This window comes from Cavia porcellus, unplaced genomic scaffold (genome assembly GCF_034190915.1).
Source record: "Cavia porcellus strain 051 isolate PalLab524CR breed Dunkin Hartley unplaced genomic scaffold, mCavPor4.1 scaffold_31, whole genome shotgun sequence".
Lineage (NCBI taxonomy): Eukaryota > Metazoa > Chordata > Mammalia > Rodentia > Caviidae > Cavia > Cavia porcellus.
The window spans coordinates 5,191,832-5,206,720 of NW_026947514.1; the positions used below are offsets into that span (position 1 = coordinate 5,191,832).

The 14,889-nt window shown below is 61.5% G+C and overlaps 1 protein-coding gene across 2 annotated transcripts in view; it reads left to right on the forward strand.

Moving 5' to 3' along the window:
- The window catches only part of Ccdc85c (coiled-coil domain containing 85C), a 55,861-nt gene extending 41,141 nt beyond the window's left edge, over positions 1–14,720 (forward strand). The window contains exons 2-7 of one of the 2 annotated variants that reach the window (XM_013144839.2): positions 664–737; positions 5,578–5,616; positions 8,274–8,378; positions 10,950–11,042; positions 11,613–11,711; positions 12,398–14,720. In XM_013144839.2, coding sequence (XP_013000293.2) covers positions 664–737; positions 5,578–5,616; positions 8,274–8,378; positions 10,950–11,042; positions 11,613–11,711; positions 12,398–12,487 — 500 coding nt within the window. In that variant the 3' untranslated portion in view covers positions 12,488–14,720. The remainder of the gene's footprint in view (positions 1–663; positions 738–5,577; positions 5,617–8,273; positions 8,379–10,949; positions 11,043–11,612; positions 11,712–12,397) is intronic. The other variant, XM_063240855.1, reaches the window with a different exon arrangement.
- The last annotated feature ends 169 nt before the right edge of the window (positions 14,721–14,889 follow it).

A 14,889-nucleotide genomic window follows, 5' to 3' on the forward strand; every position in this document is an offset into this window, starting at 1 on the left:
CCGGGGCTCAGAGGTGCTTGGGACGGGGCACTTGTCCACCTTGGCCCACTGTCCCTTCCCTGCCTGAGTTCTGCCCCCACCCTGTCCCCAGCAGGTCCCAACCAGCCCAGTGGGGAAAGGGGACCAGGGCTGCGGTGTGGCGTAGGGTGGGGCTGGGGGCAGGGTCAGATTTCTCCCAAGTTTCTGATGCAGTTATGAGTGAGGTCTGTGAGGTGTCCCTGTCCCTGTTCTGAGGTATCCATCTGGCCAGAAGCTGGGGCCATGCTGTGGGAAGCCCCGCAGGTGTCTCAAGGGGCGTGGGCCTGCCGCCTGGCTCCTGGTGGCTTGCAGCCTCAGAGCTCTGGGTGGAATCAGCTCCTCCGAAACAGGGCAGGTGGAAGCCAGCACTTGAGGTGCTACCTGGGCAGCTCAGGCCTCAGTTTCTCTATGGCTTAGCAGAGGGGCTGGAGGACTCCGGCCCAGGGTTGGGCTGGCCCTGGCCATGGGTGTGGAGCAAACTCAGTGGCTTGCAACATCTCGAGTGGGAGGCATCACCCCAGGACGGGCAGGTGAGGGACCCCCCAGAGACTATGGTGGCAGTGAGGGTATCAGCAGGGCCTGGGTTCTGCCTGCAGATGCATCTGCGGGTGGCTGACATGTCCCCTGCTTCCTCTGTCCCTGCAGATCCCTCGTGCACCTACGCCAGGCAGCTGGAGACCAAGGTGAAGCTGCTGGAGGGTGACAAGCTCCTCCCACAGGTAGGCGGCCTGCAGGGCGGGGTGGGGGTGTCTGGGGTCCCTTGCCTATGCCCCTGACCTCCTGTCTGTCCCTGCCCCCCCGCGCCTGAGTGCCTCCTGGGAAGCAGGGTCACAGCCTAATCCCTGCTGTAATCCGGGCTCCTCCGGCGGCCTGCAGATCTGTGGGGCTGGCACTGGGCCCAGGCTGGAGCTCGGACATGGAGCTGGTGATGAGACAGACAGTGTTGCTCTGGTGTGGGCAGATCCACCAGGGCCGCCTCCCTTGCCTGCCCGGCTTGCCGACCGATTCCAGTTGGAATCCCTCCTCCTGCCCAGGCCTGGGCTGTGAGGCATGGGGTCCTTGAGGGTCAGGGCAGGCTCTCCACTGCCAGGGCACAGGTGTTTTGCAGAGTGTCACTGGAACTTTGAGGGGACAAGGAACCTACCTTGGTGCAGGTGGGGGCTGGAGTGGGGGATATATTCGGCCCCAGTTGGGGTGCCTGGCCCAGCTGGCTTGGCTGATATGCTCCCAGCCTCTGGGCCTCTTGTCCCTACCTTTGACTTCATCTCAGCCCCTCTCCCTTGCTGGCCCACAGGCGGCTGCCCCAGATGCCCAAAGCGTTTCTCTGGGAACCAACCTCAGGGATAGCTGGGATGCCTGGCCCTGTTGCCGGGTGACCAGCTGGGCTTGGTGCCCACTGGCTGGCTCAGGAAGCTAGCAGCACCCTCTGGGGCTGCTGGTGGCTGCGGCCTGGGGCTGTGGACAGAGCAGCATCGACAGTTTGCACAGTTCCCACGGCCGACAGGACTTTCATCCCTGGCTTGCTCACCCTTGGGCGCCCTGCAGTGCTCCAAGTCCCGGGGCTGGTTTTAGTTCAGTGTTGGTTGCAGGTGCTGGAAGGTGTGGGGCTCCAGGGCCTTGCCTGCTGCAGGGTGCCCCAGACCCTCACGCCCCGTGTGGCATGATCTGTGCATGGTTGTTGGGGGAGGGGGAAGGGCTCGGGGGGCAGGCAGAAGCACAACCAGGACTCTGAGGGGCAGAAGGGCAGCGTCTGGGCTGGGGACCTCTGCTTAGGAGCAGGTCTCCATGCAGCAGTTGGGCCCGCAGGATGGGCCTGTGCTGAAGGAAGGCTGGGACCCCGTCTGACTCTTGCCCATTTCTGAGCCCTGGATTCAGGCCGTTCCTGTGTCTCCTATGAGAAGCAGCACTGTGGTCCATTTGGGGACCTGCTGGTGGCTCTGTTTCCACAGGCATGGGAGTGTCCTGACCCCTTTGTGCCTGCTTTCCTGGGCCCCTGGCCCCCCTGACCCTCCATCTCAGCTGTGTCAGACCTGGGGACCAGCAGCCCCTCTGCCTTGGTTCCTGGGGTGCCCCCCACCTCCCAGGAGCCTCCTGCCTTTTGCATCCATGTGCAGAGTGGGCGGTGGATGGGGCCTGAGCCTTGCGGCCTGCACAGCACCGGCTGTTTCGGGGACCTGCCCCTCTCCAGGCAACAGGGGTGGGTTCGGCCCCCTGATATCTGGAAGACCAGCTCTTGGCTGGACCTGAGCTCTCTGGCTGCAGGTGGTCAGTGGGATTCAAGGACAAGAGCCAGCTTCCCCCAGCTTGTAGTTAGGATTGGGGCCAGGGCTGGGGGAGGGCAGCTCGGGTTGTCCTGGTCAGAGGTGCGGATGCCCAACAGGAGGTGAAGTCTGGCCGTGTGCTGTGTGTGGAGGGCACCCAGGCCTATCCGTCTCTCCCTGCACCTGGACACTGCCTGAAGCAGGGTCTTCCCGGCCAGGATCCCCCACCCAGCAAACATCTGGGCCACTTTCAGTGCCCTGAACCAGGGCCTCAGCCTTCCTGCTCCAACCCACACTGCTGTGGAGAGCAGCCCTGACCCGATGTCAACAAGGGCGCAGGGAAGCTGTGGCATCCACAGAGCCGGCGAGCATCCTGGGTCACGTTTGACATCGAGGGTGTGAGGGAGCCGTTGGTGGGGGAGAAAGACGGAGAGACAGGGTGAAGATTTGGTCTCGCCCAGTTTTGGATTCAGCTTTATGAGGACCCCACAATCACTTCTCAAGACCTCTGCTTCCTGATCTGTAAAATGGGCACTTGGTTACTTTGTGAAGTTGACCATTGTGCAATACATTTGCTGTGTGTGTACAGGGTACAGGGATGACCAGGAGGGGCCTGCCTATAGGGATGCCAAAAAGATGGGGCCACACAGCCTCCTCCCTGTGCCCCGGGTTCAGCCAGGCCCGCAGCCCCCAGCGTCCCTGACCACCCTGTCCTTGCTGGGCATAGGGAAGTGGGAGGTCCGCCGGGCGGCGAGCGTGCCATCCTTGGAGGTGTCATCGCATGGTTGGATGACCATGTTTGGGAATCTTGGAGGACAAGCTCTGGCCTCAGCCTTTTGGCATGTAAGATTTTATGATTCTGGCATTTAAATTTCGTCAGCGAGCTCAAATTGTGAAAACCCGGCTCCCTGCCACACAGGGAATCGGCTTGTGAGTGAGAGCCAGACCCCTGCGCCACCCCTCAGGGGGCGGGGCCCCGGGCTCCGGGTGGGCGTGGCCAGGGGCCCGCCCCGCCCCCGCGGCTGCTGCTTTAACTCACAAATAACTTTAATTAAAAACGTGCCTGGTTGTTCACAGGCTGAATTACCGTGCTGCAGTTAGTATTTTCTTTCTCGCATCGGCTTTAAAATTTCACCAACACAGCTGCTCTCTCAGCGATGATTCATCTCAGGCTCTGCACGTTACTGTTTTTCCTGCAGGTTCTCTGTGCCTGGGGTGGGGGTGGCTGTGACCGACTTTGGGGGCTCGGGTTGACCCCGCGCTGGGCCGATCCACGGGTTCTCCCTTGTGTGTGAAGAAGTTGGCTCCTCCATGAATGAGGACGGGGCCTTGGGCAGGCTGGTGACTGGAAAAGACCAGCACCATCACCGGCTCTGTCCTGCCAGGTGCTGCAGGACCAGTGGGGAAACTGAGTCACAGAGGCAGGGATCCTGCCCGTTAGTTTGCTCTGGCTGCTGCTACCGAGTTTCCCTAACTGGGAGGTGCAGATGACCACGGCTTCCTGTCCTGTGGGGTCAGAATCTGAAATCCAAGGTCGAGGACTGGTGTCCCCTGAGGCCTCTGCCCTTGGCTGGCCTTTGGACCTTCCTCTTGGTTTCTCTTTTGCCTGAGGATGTAGTCCCATGGCACGAGGGCCCCCGATACTGACCTCCCTTTCCTTTGGTCGCCTCTTTAAGGACTTGATCTCCAAACAGGTTACCTGCGGAGCTCCTAGGGCCTGAGATTTCATCACACAGATTGTGGCAGGGTCTGGCTGAGCCCCCAGCCTGGGCAGTGTGGGCCTGACTGGAGGACCCTGTTCCAAACAAGCCAGGGGTCCTGGGCGGAGCTGGTCCACCCTGCTCTCTCCTGGTCTTGGGCCTTGGGCTTTGCAGGGGCCCGGTGAGCTTGCTCTGAGCCTGGCACCACCCTGGTGAGCCTCACTCTTTGGGTGGGGAAGCGGGGGTCAGTGCTGGCCCCCCAGTCATGTTTCTTGTGTCCCTGAGAAGGGTGGGGCTGTCCTGGCACCTCCCAAGGTGCTGGCTGAGCAGGACTCTGTGGCTTCGGGTTGGTCCCCCTGCCTGCTCAGCATCTGAGTGTGCCCTGTTCTGCCCGTGGGCCACCCCACCGCACCTCCGTGCCTTCCTGGGCAGCAGAATCTGTGGGTTTCTACAGCTCTGCCTGTTTTCTTCTCAGGACCCCAGAATCTGTCCCGCCTTGTTGGGAACCTCCTCTCCCCAGCCTCCAAGCAGATGGGCCATCTAGCACGTGGGCAGGATGAGACTGGCAGTGCCACTCCTGTGCCCCAGCCCTGGAGGCTGAAGAAGCCTCTGCAGGGAGCCAGGTGCCAGGCAGGACTCAGTGATGCCACCCGTCGGCTGTGTGGCATTGGGCAGCTGTCCTAACCTCTCTGGGCCTCTGCTTCTCCATCTGTAATACAGGGCCACCAGCCACTCCGAGGGCTCCAGGGTGACTGGGAAAGCACAAGGACCAGGGACTAGGTGGCCTTGGGGCCTGTGTGTGCCATCTGCAAGCCCCTTCCTGACCTGCCCATATGCGTGTGCACTGCTCCCGGTGGCTGGGAGTTGCCTGGTGGGATCCAGCTATGGGGGCTTTGCATGTCTGCTCCATGCCCAGCGCCCCCCCTGACCTGGCACTTACTTCCTGCACCAGTGACATCCCTGCAGGGGTACTGTAGTGGCTGGGACCTGGCTCCTGTTTGCTCTGTCACAGGGTCTTGGGTGGCCCGCATATCATGTCTGAAAATGGGATTTGGGGTGCAAGGTCATGTGGGTGGGGACTCTGTGCCAGCTGTGCAGGGGTGATAGGAGCTGTCCTGCACCACACGTTGGGTCTCTGACTGCTCCAGTGTCAGCCATGAAGTCCCTTGGCTCCTCGAGGTTCACTCCAGAAGTCTCTGGAGATTTGAGACAAATCGCAAACCCAGCTGGAGGTGGCTCTTGAGAGGGACCCTGCAGGTCACCGACACCCCAAGGGCAGAGCAGAGGCCAGCGTGAGATCTGCGAGTGGCTCTCATCTGGTACCTACCTGAAGGCCCCTAAGGAGGACTGCATTTCCCCGAGGCTGCTGGGGCCCTGAGCTTTGGGATGGGCACCCCACGAACCCGGTAGGTCACAGGTACCTACTCCTCTTTGTTGGATTTGGTGTTTCCAGAGAGGCAGAGCTGCCCTGAGGGGTCTCGGGGACCCCCTGGTCTGGCCCTCGGGCCCCTGCGGACTGACAGGTGTATGGGGAAGGCAGGGCAGAGGTGACAGGCGAGGTTGGGGTTACCGGGTGACACTGTTCTCTTTCCTTCCAGCTGCCGCGCCCCTACGGCCACCCGAGAAGCTGGCTGCAGGTAGAGCCGCGGTGGGAGAGGGGCTTGCAGTGGTGCTGAGTGTCTGTGCCGCTCTGCGTGCGGTGTGCTGTGTCTGCTGTGTCCTTGTCCCCGGCACCTTGCTCTGGGATGCCCTTAGGACCTGCCCCCGCTGGGCACAGCCTGGCACCCGGCCTCCTGTGGGCTTCCCAGCCTGGTGGAGGGGGTGGTGGGCCGAGGCATGCCGCATCTAGCGGTTCTGAGCTCAGTTGCCAGGCTTCGGTGCAGGCATGCATGGGCTGCACCCTGAGGGCCTGCATCAGTGACCCTGGACACCACGGGCTGCTCCCATATGATACCTGGGGGGCGGGGCCGGCTCAGCCTGCACTGTGCTCAGCTTTGAGGTCCAGTGCAATGTGAGATGGGCCCTTTGGGACTCCTGCCTGCCCACTGCTCTCCAGTGGCTTCTTCTCTGTTCCCTTCTCCCAGTCCTGAGCTTGCACATCGGGGATAGCTGCCCGGAGAGGGTGTGGCTGTGGCTTTGGACCCTGGCCACGCCTGGCCTCCGAGCTGAGTCTCCCGTGCGGTGCAACACAGTACTAATGGCTTGGGCATCCCACACCCCACAGGAAGCCCCTGCTACCCTACACCACCATGACCTGTGACTGAGGGGCACGTCCAGGCTCTGTGTTGGCCTTGCTGAGTGAGCCACCCTCTGTGGCCAGGCTGCCTGGGGGCACACTGGGCCATCCCCAGGGCCTGTCTTCTGCTGCCATGCATCATCCCGCCCGGTACACAGAGAGGCCCAGGGTGCTGGAGCAGCAAGAGCGGTGAGCCCCTCGAGGGGTCCCCACCCCAGCTGCCAGCCTCAACCCCCTCCCAGGGAGCCCAGGTGACTGGGCTGGGCAGATCGGCAGTGTCCTTTGCCTCTTCTGCTTAGCACCCCATTTCGGTGCTCATGGGGTTTACCGCAGGGGTGCCCCTGCAAGCCTCGACGTCCCTCGAGTAGCCAGAGGCCCCACAGGCAGTCCAAACCAGGCCAATGGAGTCCTGGGCTATCCTTAACTCTGCGGCCTCTGTGGTGGCCCCGCAGCCCTGAGTCCCTTCCCTCTTGGTCCAGCCCTTGTGCTACCCCTCACTGGCCCTAGAAGTCAGCTACAGGGCCTGGATAAGCACGTACACCTGATCAGGGTGGAGGTCGATGCCGTCCCTGCCGCCCCTTGGCGAGGCTGCCCCAGGGACGCACTCGGAGCAGCAGGGCTGTGATTCGGATGGGGCATCATTACAGGCACCGCCGCTGAGTGACAGGCGGTGGGTCCCTCCCTCCAGAGGCAGGGTGCACTGATCACACTCTGTGGACCTGAAAGTATGCAGATCCTCGGGATGCTGCCCAAGGCCAGGCTGGGAATTGTGCACTGCTAATTAGAAAAACACCCCACTCTGTGGCACACAGCTCCCTCCAGGAAATGGGGTGAGGGCCACAACCGGCTGGAGGCTGCCCAGGGGTCCCCTTAGACTCTCCCTTTCTGCTTTCTTTCTCTGAGACAGGGCTCTGCTATGTAGCTTGGGCTGGCCTTGAACTCATGGAGATCTGCCTCAGCCTCCCAATTCTGGGATTATTGGTGTTTGCTACTACATTCAGCTTGGACACTTGCTTTATGACTGTCCCACAGCCCCCCTTTGTTTTACCTTTGAGCAGAGTTGGGTGGGGACACCTGGAAGTCCCCGGTGGCTGTGATGCTGGCTGGGCCGAGTGGGTGCTGGCTCAGACGGGGCAGATGCTGTGGTTCTTGGTACCTGGTGGGAGGGGCCCGCTTGCTGTGAATCAAGGATGATTTTCTGGACTTCGCTGTGTTGTTGCCAAGCTGGTCTTGAACCCGTGGGCCCAAGTGCGCCTCCTGCCTCAGCCTCCTGAGTAGCTGGGACTGCAGGCGCAGGCCATCATGCCCAGTGCAGTTCTCAGGCCCTTGTGGACCCAGGCAGGGTCCTGCCAAGCAGGGCCACAGGCAGGAAGGGCAAGGCAGTCCCGTTTGATGGCCGAGGCTGCGGGGACCCCCTGTGCTGACGATGCTGGCTGGGCCCTCTGAGGGCCACTGCTCCCCAGCGCTCATCACTCTGTGACCTTGGGTCATTTGAGTCCCTGTGGACTCAACGGTGGCAGCTAGCCATCGTTTCTCAGTCCCTTTGAAGTGGAGAAGTGTGGCCCCAAGTCTTTGGGACCTGGGGAAGGTGAGCGCTGGGCTCTGGGGGTGAAAGGGGAGCCCTGCCCATCCAAGAGCCCCAGCCCTGGCTCTGGGCAGTTTGCTCTCTGCCCTTTGGGGACCTACCTAAGGCCCCTCTGCTGGCCTGGCCTTCCTCCTGCCCTGTCCCTGTGCTGGCTCTTTGAATTCTAGGGCAACTGCTGGGGCAGGGGCTGAGGCGCCCCAGGGGTTGGCAAAGGGCGCCAGCCTTCGAAGGACCCCAGCGCAGGACCCAGTTGCAGAGGCCCCGGGGCTGGGCCAGGAGACGAGTTGCAGGCCACTCGTCTGGTTTGCAGGGCCTCAGTGGGTGCCTTGACTCTCCAGTGGTGAGCCTGGTCCAGGAGCCACTAGCGGTGGCAGAGAGGGCAGGTCCTTCAGCGCGAAAAGGAGCAGCTGGCACTGGTATCCCCAGTGGAGCCCCTCGCCCCGCCGCCTGACTCCTGTCTGCTTCCCTGGCAGGCAGGCGTGGGAGAGTTCCGGACGCTGCGGAAAGGCTTCTCGCCCTACCACTCGGAGTCACATCTGTCATCCCTGCCACCCTCCTACCAGGACTCACTGCAGAACGTAAGTGTCCGCCCCCAGCGGTGGAGACAGAGGCGGCTGGGACAGGGCCCACAGCTCTTGCCTTCAATCCCTGTTGGGTCCAGGTGGTGAAGATGGGGCCAGAAGTTGGGCTTAGGGCCACTGGACCTGTCCCCCAGGGCCAGCAAGGAGGCCACTGCAGTGTCTGGCATGCAGGGTAGTGTCCAGGCCCCAGGAACCCCTCCTTAGCATCAGTTCCTGGGCTGTGCCACAAGGACAGCCAGCTGGCCTGGAGCTGGGGCTGGGCCTGGTCCCCTGGCTTCATCACGGAGGCAAAGGAGCCCATGGGGAGGTTACTGCCCTGAGAAGGTCACTGAGGCTTTGGTCCCTGCCCTTTGAGAGAGGCAGTGGCCTTGGGAGTCTGAGGTCTGGGCAGTGGGCACTGAGCTGGGGCTGCTCCCTGAGGGCTGACATGGCTGTCCTCTGTGACAGCAGAGCCCAGGCCTCCTGGTCCACCTCATGCAGGAAGGAGCTACCCAGTGCATGCTGGACCTTTGGGGGCCCTGTACCCTGACATTGGCCTCTGTGGAGTGGCTCTTGCAGGGCTTCTCCAGGAAAGCACTGTCTATACAGTGCAGACAGCCAAGCCCACGACGACACATAATCCAAATATTTACCGGGCAGCCTGCAGCCCCACACACCTTTGACCATCTGGCCAAGGGCTCCAGGAACTGGGATGCCGCCGGTGCCGGCTCCTCGGTCCCCTCCGCCTGCTCATGGAGGTGGATGGGGAAGCCAGCAGTCTCCCACTCAAGGCCTCCAGCAACCTGCAAACTGTGACGTGATGGTGGGGCGGGTGTCCACGCAAAGCCAGCCTCTGTGGGGACCTCTGTGGGTGCAGGGACCCCCTGGGATGCTGGCCCCAGCACCGGGCAGCTCTTCCTAAGGCCACTGGGGTAGGGAAAGACAGGGCCAAGTGTGCGAAGGTCCCCCAGTGGTGACCGTAGGGGCGGGCACGCCCTTTCTCTACCCCTGGAACCCAGGGCAGAGGTGGTTTCTGCCAGCCAGCCGACAGGAGGGAAGCTGGTTGCCACAGTTTTTCCAGTTGACTTTATTCTGAGCATACAATTCAGTGGTTCTTAGTAAATCAAAGTTGTACCATCAAAATAGGACACTGTAATCTCTCCCCAGAGGAAGCGCTGCACCCTTAGTCACTCCCAGCTCCCTCCTCTCATTACTGGCTCTCACCTGTATGCTGTCTCTCAATTTGCCCATTCTGAACTTTTTAAAAGAAATTTTGAGACAGGATCTTGCTATGCAGTGCAGGCTGGCTTTGAGTGTGTGTCAGTCACCTGCCTCAGCCTCCTGGGTGCTCGGATTACAGGTGTGTCCCACCACACCTGGCCACATGCTGGACCTTTCACAGAGATGACTCAGACGGCCAGTGTGGCCTCTCGTGTCTGTCCCCAGGTCAGCATGCTTCAGCCCTCTTGTTTTGTGGCACTGGGGATTGCACTCATGGCCTTGCATTTGCCAAGCAGGTGCTTTGGGGCTGAGCTCCGTCCCCAGCCCCTGTGGAGCTGCATTCTGTCCTGCCCTGTCAACACAGCTGTTTCCCATTCTGCTGCTGCCGGGCCTGGGGCGTGCCGGGACATCCCAGGGAAACGGGCCTCGGGAACCCGCGTCTTCAGTTCTTGGTGCTGAGCTCACTCCTAGCACCAGTTCTGGTGTCCAGACCTCACCCCTTGCTTACAAGCTGCGTGTCCAGGACACTGGCCCTGGCACCTGGGCAGGTCCGAGTTTGGCCACTATGGGCCAAGTGTGCGAGGGTCCCACCGCCACCCCGGAGGTGGGCACCCCTCTCCCCGTGGAGAATTGTATATCTTGCTGCAGCGCCACTGCTGCCCAGCATCTTCCCACCATCACTCAACGAATCAGTCTTGAGCTGGCTGCCCATAGAGCAAGAAGCTTGGGGTTCCTGCAGGGTGGTGGTGCCCAGAGGGCGGGGCCAGGCTTTTGGGGAAGAGTCCTAGCATCAGGGCCTCCGAGCACGCTTGTCTCTGGCACCCCCTACTGGCCGGTCTGAGGAGTGCGCGCAGGCCTCCTGCTGCAGCGTGGCAGGAAGCCCACCTCCTCCCCATCCTTATTTCTTTTCCCACACTTCAGGCCCTGGGGTCCCTGCAGTCTGAGCTGGCAGCACTGGGATCATCCCGAGGGCTCTGTGTTTCTTGGGCCCCAGGACCCTGCCTGGTATCTGGTGAGGTAGGGCAGGGCCAAAGGAAATTGCCAACCTGGCTCTCCTGGACTGGCACCCTGGAGCTGCCAGTGTTCCCATGTCCCCTAAGCTGTGGGGGAGGCCCGAGGAGAGGTCCAGGCTCGGGAGGCCTTGGCCACCAGATCCAAGGTGGAAGGCTGCACAACCTACTCGGACGGGTGTGACCGCATTGCAGAACAGCGCGGGCTGGGCAGGACGCCGGGGACAGCCCCAGTCCCCTGCTTGCCGCCTGTTGGGTCTCTGAAGGTGTCTCAGGGATCCTGACAGGAAGCAGAGCTCATTTCCCAGCTGCCTCTGCCCAGCGGGGAGCCCTCCGGGTGACGTGTGACTCTCTGCAGGGTCCAGCCTGCCCCGTCCCTGAGCTGCCCTCTCCGCCCCCAAGCTACGGCTCAGCGGGACAGAAGCCTGAGGCTGTGGTGCACGCCATGAAGGTAAGGCTTTGCAGCCTCTGGAGCCCTGGGCGGTACCCCACCCCGGGCCATCTCTGGGCGATGGGCATTGGGGGAGTTGGGGTGGTACAGGTAGGGAAATTAAGGCCCAGGGCGAGCTAGGACAGGTGTGCCCTTAAGGCTGCAGATTTGGGGCAGGTGTGGGGACAGGACCTGATGTTCAGCTCTGCCGAGTCAGGATCAGCTGCAAGGTGCAGTGGGCAGGTCCCATGGGGCCCTACCTGTGCCCCATGGGGGCTGGCAGTGATGCCATGTCCCAGTGGACCATGTGGCTGTCTTCAGAGTCCTGTGTCACTCATGCAGTAGGTCTAGCAGGGTCCCCCTGCCCATCCTCTCTGGCTTTGCCCTGTGATCCCTTGTTCTGTGAGCTGGGGGTGCTGTCCCATGTGCCCACAGTGTCATGGAGTGGGGAGACAGCCTGCCACTCTACCCCACCCACAGGGCCTGGGAGGGTGGCTTGGGGACCTTGAGGCCTGCATTGCAGCAGGGAAGCAGAGCCAGGGTCAAGGACTCCTTGGCCTGAGCACCTCACCCTGGGACTTATCCCCCCAGGTCCTGGAGGTGCACGAGAACCTGGACCGACAGCTCCAGGACAGCTGTGAGGAGGACCTGAGTGAGAAGGAGAAGGCCATTGTCCGAGAGATGTGCAACGTGAGCCGGGGCAGGGGTGGTCAAGACCTTCCCTGTGCCATTCGTGTCCCATTGCTCAGCCAGGGGACTCCGCGGCCATGGTGGGCTAGGGGGGTATTGGAGGCTCTGGACCCTGTGCTTCCCAGGGACCCCAACCTTGCCAGATCTGTCCCTTCCCAGGGGTGCCACATTTGGGGCTCTGGACAGAGCTCCAGCTCCCCATGCCCAGCGCTCCAGCTCCCCATGCCCAGCATTGGTTTGCTCCTCTGAGGTCTGGTTCTTCGGTCCTTGGTCCCCGGGTGCCCCCTGGTGGCTGCTGGCCTTGACAGTAGTACTCGGAGTTAGAGGCGCAGGTCAGACCTTGTGCCCCACAGACCTGCAGGACCAGGCTCTTTTTGCTTCTGGGAGTTGCGCTGGCCCGGGGTGTGCCTAGCAGACCCCCCTAATCATCATCTGTCACCTCGTTGGAGCCAGCAGGGAAGGGGGTTATCAGGACTGGAATCAGGCCTATGTGGGTGCTGCCTCCTGGACAGTGACCTACTGCAGGCCACACGAGCGCAAAAGTGGGCACACCATGGGCCTCCGCCTCTCCAGGCCTCCTGCAGCCTCCGTTTCCCCTCCCATTGGCTCAAGGATGTAGGCAATTTTGCAGAGCAGGGCAGCAGGGTGCTGGGGTAAGCCCTCCTCTGACATCCCACCCCCCACAGGTGGTCTGGAGGAAGCTGGGAGACGCCGCCAGCTCCAAGCCCTCCATCCGGCAGCACCTGTCTGGGAACCAGTTCAAGGGGCCTTTGTAGGGCCGCACTGCACAGCCTGGGCCTGGCCCTGCCCGGACCCTGGCCACAACGCCACCCCTCCGTGGTGAATTGTACATAGGACCTGGCCTGCCCTGGCTGCTGCAGTGATACCGATGGCCAAGCCTCCGTCTCTGCCTCACACACCAGCAAACTGGGAGGACAAGCTGCTGCCTGCGCCCAGCAGCCTGGATGGCCTCGGGCCCTCTGCGCTAGGCTCTGTGGGCATGAGGGATGCTGGGCCACGTGTGCCCGGTGTCTGTCCCCAGTGGATGGCACCTCATCACGCCTTTCTCCCCTGGATACAGACTGTGTCTACCAGCACCTAAATCGGATACAGGTGGCTCCACCTTGGGACCCCGCTGTTGACTGGGGCCCTGTGGGGATGACGAGTCACTGCGTCCAGGCTGGTGGGAGCCTGCCCCTCCTCTGAGTACTGGGCGCTCAGGGTTGCTGCCGTCTGGGGTCAGCTCCAGCCTCCCCGAGGCCAGCTGCTGCTTGACTGTAGTGTCCACCCTGACATCCCCAACACACTCTGTTTGTCCTTCTGGCCAGGAAGAGCTGTGCTGTGACCAGGTCCGTGGCCAGCTGCACCCTGGGCTGCAGGACAGAGCTTCAGGGCTCCTCTGGTGAATTCTGCTCTCTGGGGAGGGAAGGGGCCCAAGCTAATTGTGGTGTTAGTTTGCTGTGTGTCCCTCAGCCTCTCTGGCCATGAGGTTCCTTTTGGCCCTGCTCATGGTCTGAAGCCACCTCCTTCCAGACGGCCTCTGTCCCCTTCTCCAGCTCACCCAGGTAGGTGGCTGCTGGAGGCCCGGGCTCAGCGGTCTTGTAGCTCACTCCTCTCCAAGCCCACTCTGTGTCCTCGGTCCTCCCTGCAGGGACCTAGGGTTTGGACATGCCCCTAGGTGCATGGTCCTTGTAAGCCAGTGGGGTGATGGGTGAGGGTGTTGCCGGGAGGCCCAGCCCTGGGAGAGGTCAAGCTGCCCAGGCCACCTGCGGCCTCCCAGTGGTGCTCAGAGCTTCCCGCAAGCGCTTGAAGAGCCCAAAGACTCGGTCCTCGTGTCAGGCCCCTGCCTGCTTCCCCAGCCAGGACCTTCAATCCAAGTCGACCCACGGCACCTGCGTCTGGCTCTTCTGCCGCGCACTCAGGGGAAAGGCCCTCAGGCTATGTGCGCAGAGTGCCGGGGGGCTGTGAGGGGTCCCTGTCTGCACCATCTGCTGGCCATGGCACTGGTCCTGTGAGCAGTGCCCACAGGGCCGAGGGTCCAGCCTGGGAGCCTGCAGGAGTCAGGTTGGATCAGGGTGGCTTGGCCAGCCCTGCAATAAGCAATAAGGAAGGTTCCTGGGTGGCCACCCCTGGCCCCTCCCCACCCCAACCGCCGAGGTGGCTCCTGCTGTGCCCCGAGCCAGCACAGCTTAGGGACCCTCAGGAGGGCAGCCTGGGCCAGGGTGTCTGTGACTGTCATGTGGCAGACACAGTCACGGGCAGGACCAGCAGCTGCTCCGAGTTCCTGGGTACAGAGGCCTGACTGTGGGGATCCCGGGGCCTACAACTCAGGGTGACACCTGGCGACCACTCCTTTCTAGCAAAGTCCCCCGGAGGCTGGGTGGACCTGAGCCTAGAGGGACAGATTGACGCTTGCTCACGATGGTGCGATTCCTACTGTGACGGAGGTCTCCCCTGCAGCCCCAGCCCGATGGCCTTGCCTATCCTGGAGTCAGATCTGCTGAGCACATATCTCTGTAGGGTGGCACATTTTTATCCAGAAGTTATTAGCTACACACCAGTGTTTAAAGAGAAAAAAGTGACCTTTCTTTTTTCTTGAAACTTGACGGGAAACAAAATACATACTACTGATTTTTTTTTTTTTTAAGAAACTAAAATGCATGACTGCAGAACGGTAGAGGTGTATATTTTTCATACTGTGGGGGAAAATCTTTGTGCTGCTTTTGGGAAATGGACCGGAACGCCTGGTTCCTGTCCCAGGCTGGCAGCGCTGTCCTCTCCGGGACCCGCCCGGAGGTGAGACCCGCAGCCGCCTGCCCGCTGCCCGCCACCGCCGGGCCCAGCCTCCGCCTATCCCCTCCTTCTGCTGAACCACTTGGATTTGTGGAGAGAACTAGAACTTTTTGATAGTGTGGTAAAAACATTGAACTATTTTAGTAAAAGGAGTAACAAATAAGCCTGTGATGGTGTGTACTTTGCCCTAGCTGAATAAAGCCCTCCTGGAGCCTCCTCCTGCTCTGAGCTCTCTGCGTGGGGAGCAGGGACTGGGGTTGGGGAGCCTCTTCTGTTCATCAAATCAAAAGGGTGGACGTAATAATACAAGGTGATCAACAATGGTTACCATAATGCCTCCCGCTATCTCTAATACAATTGCCTATATCATCAGTTATAATAAAAT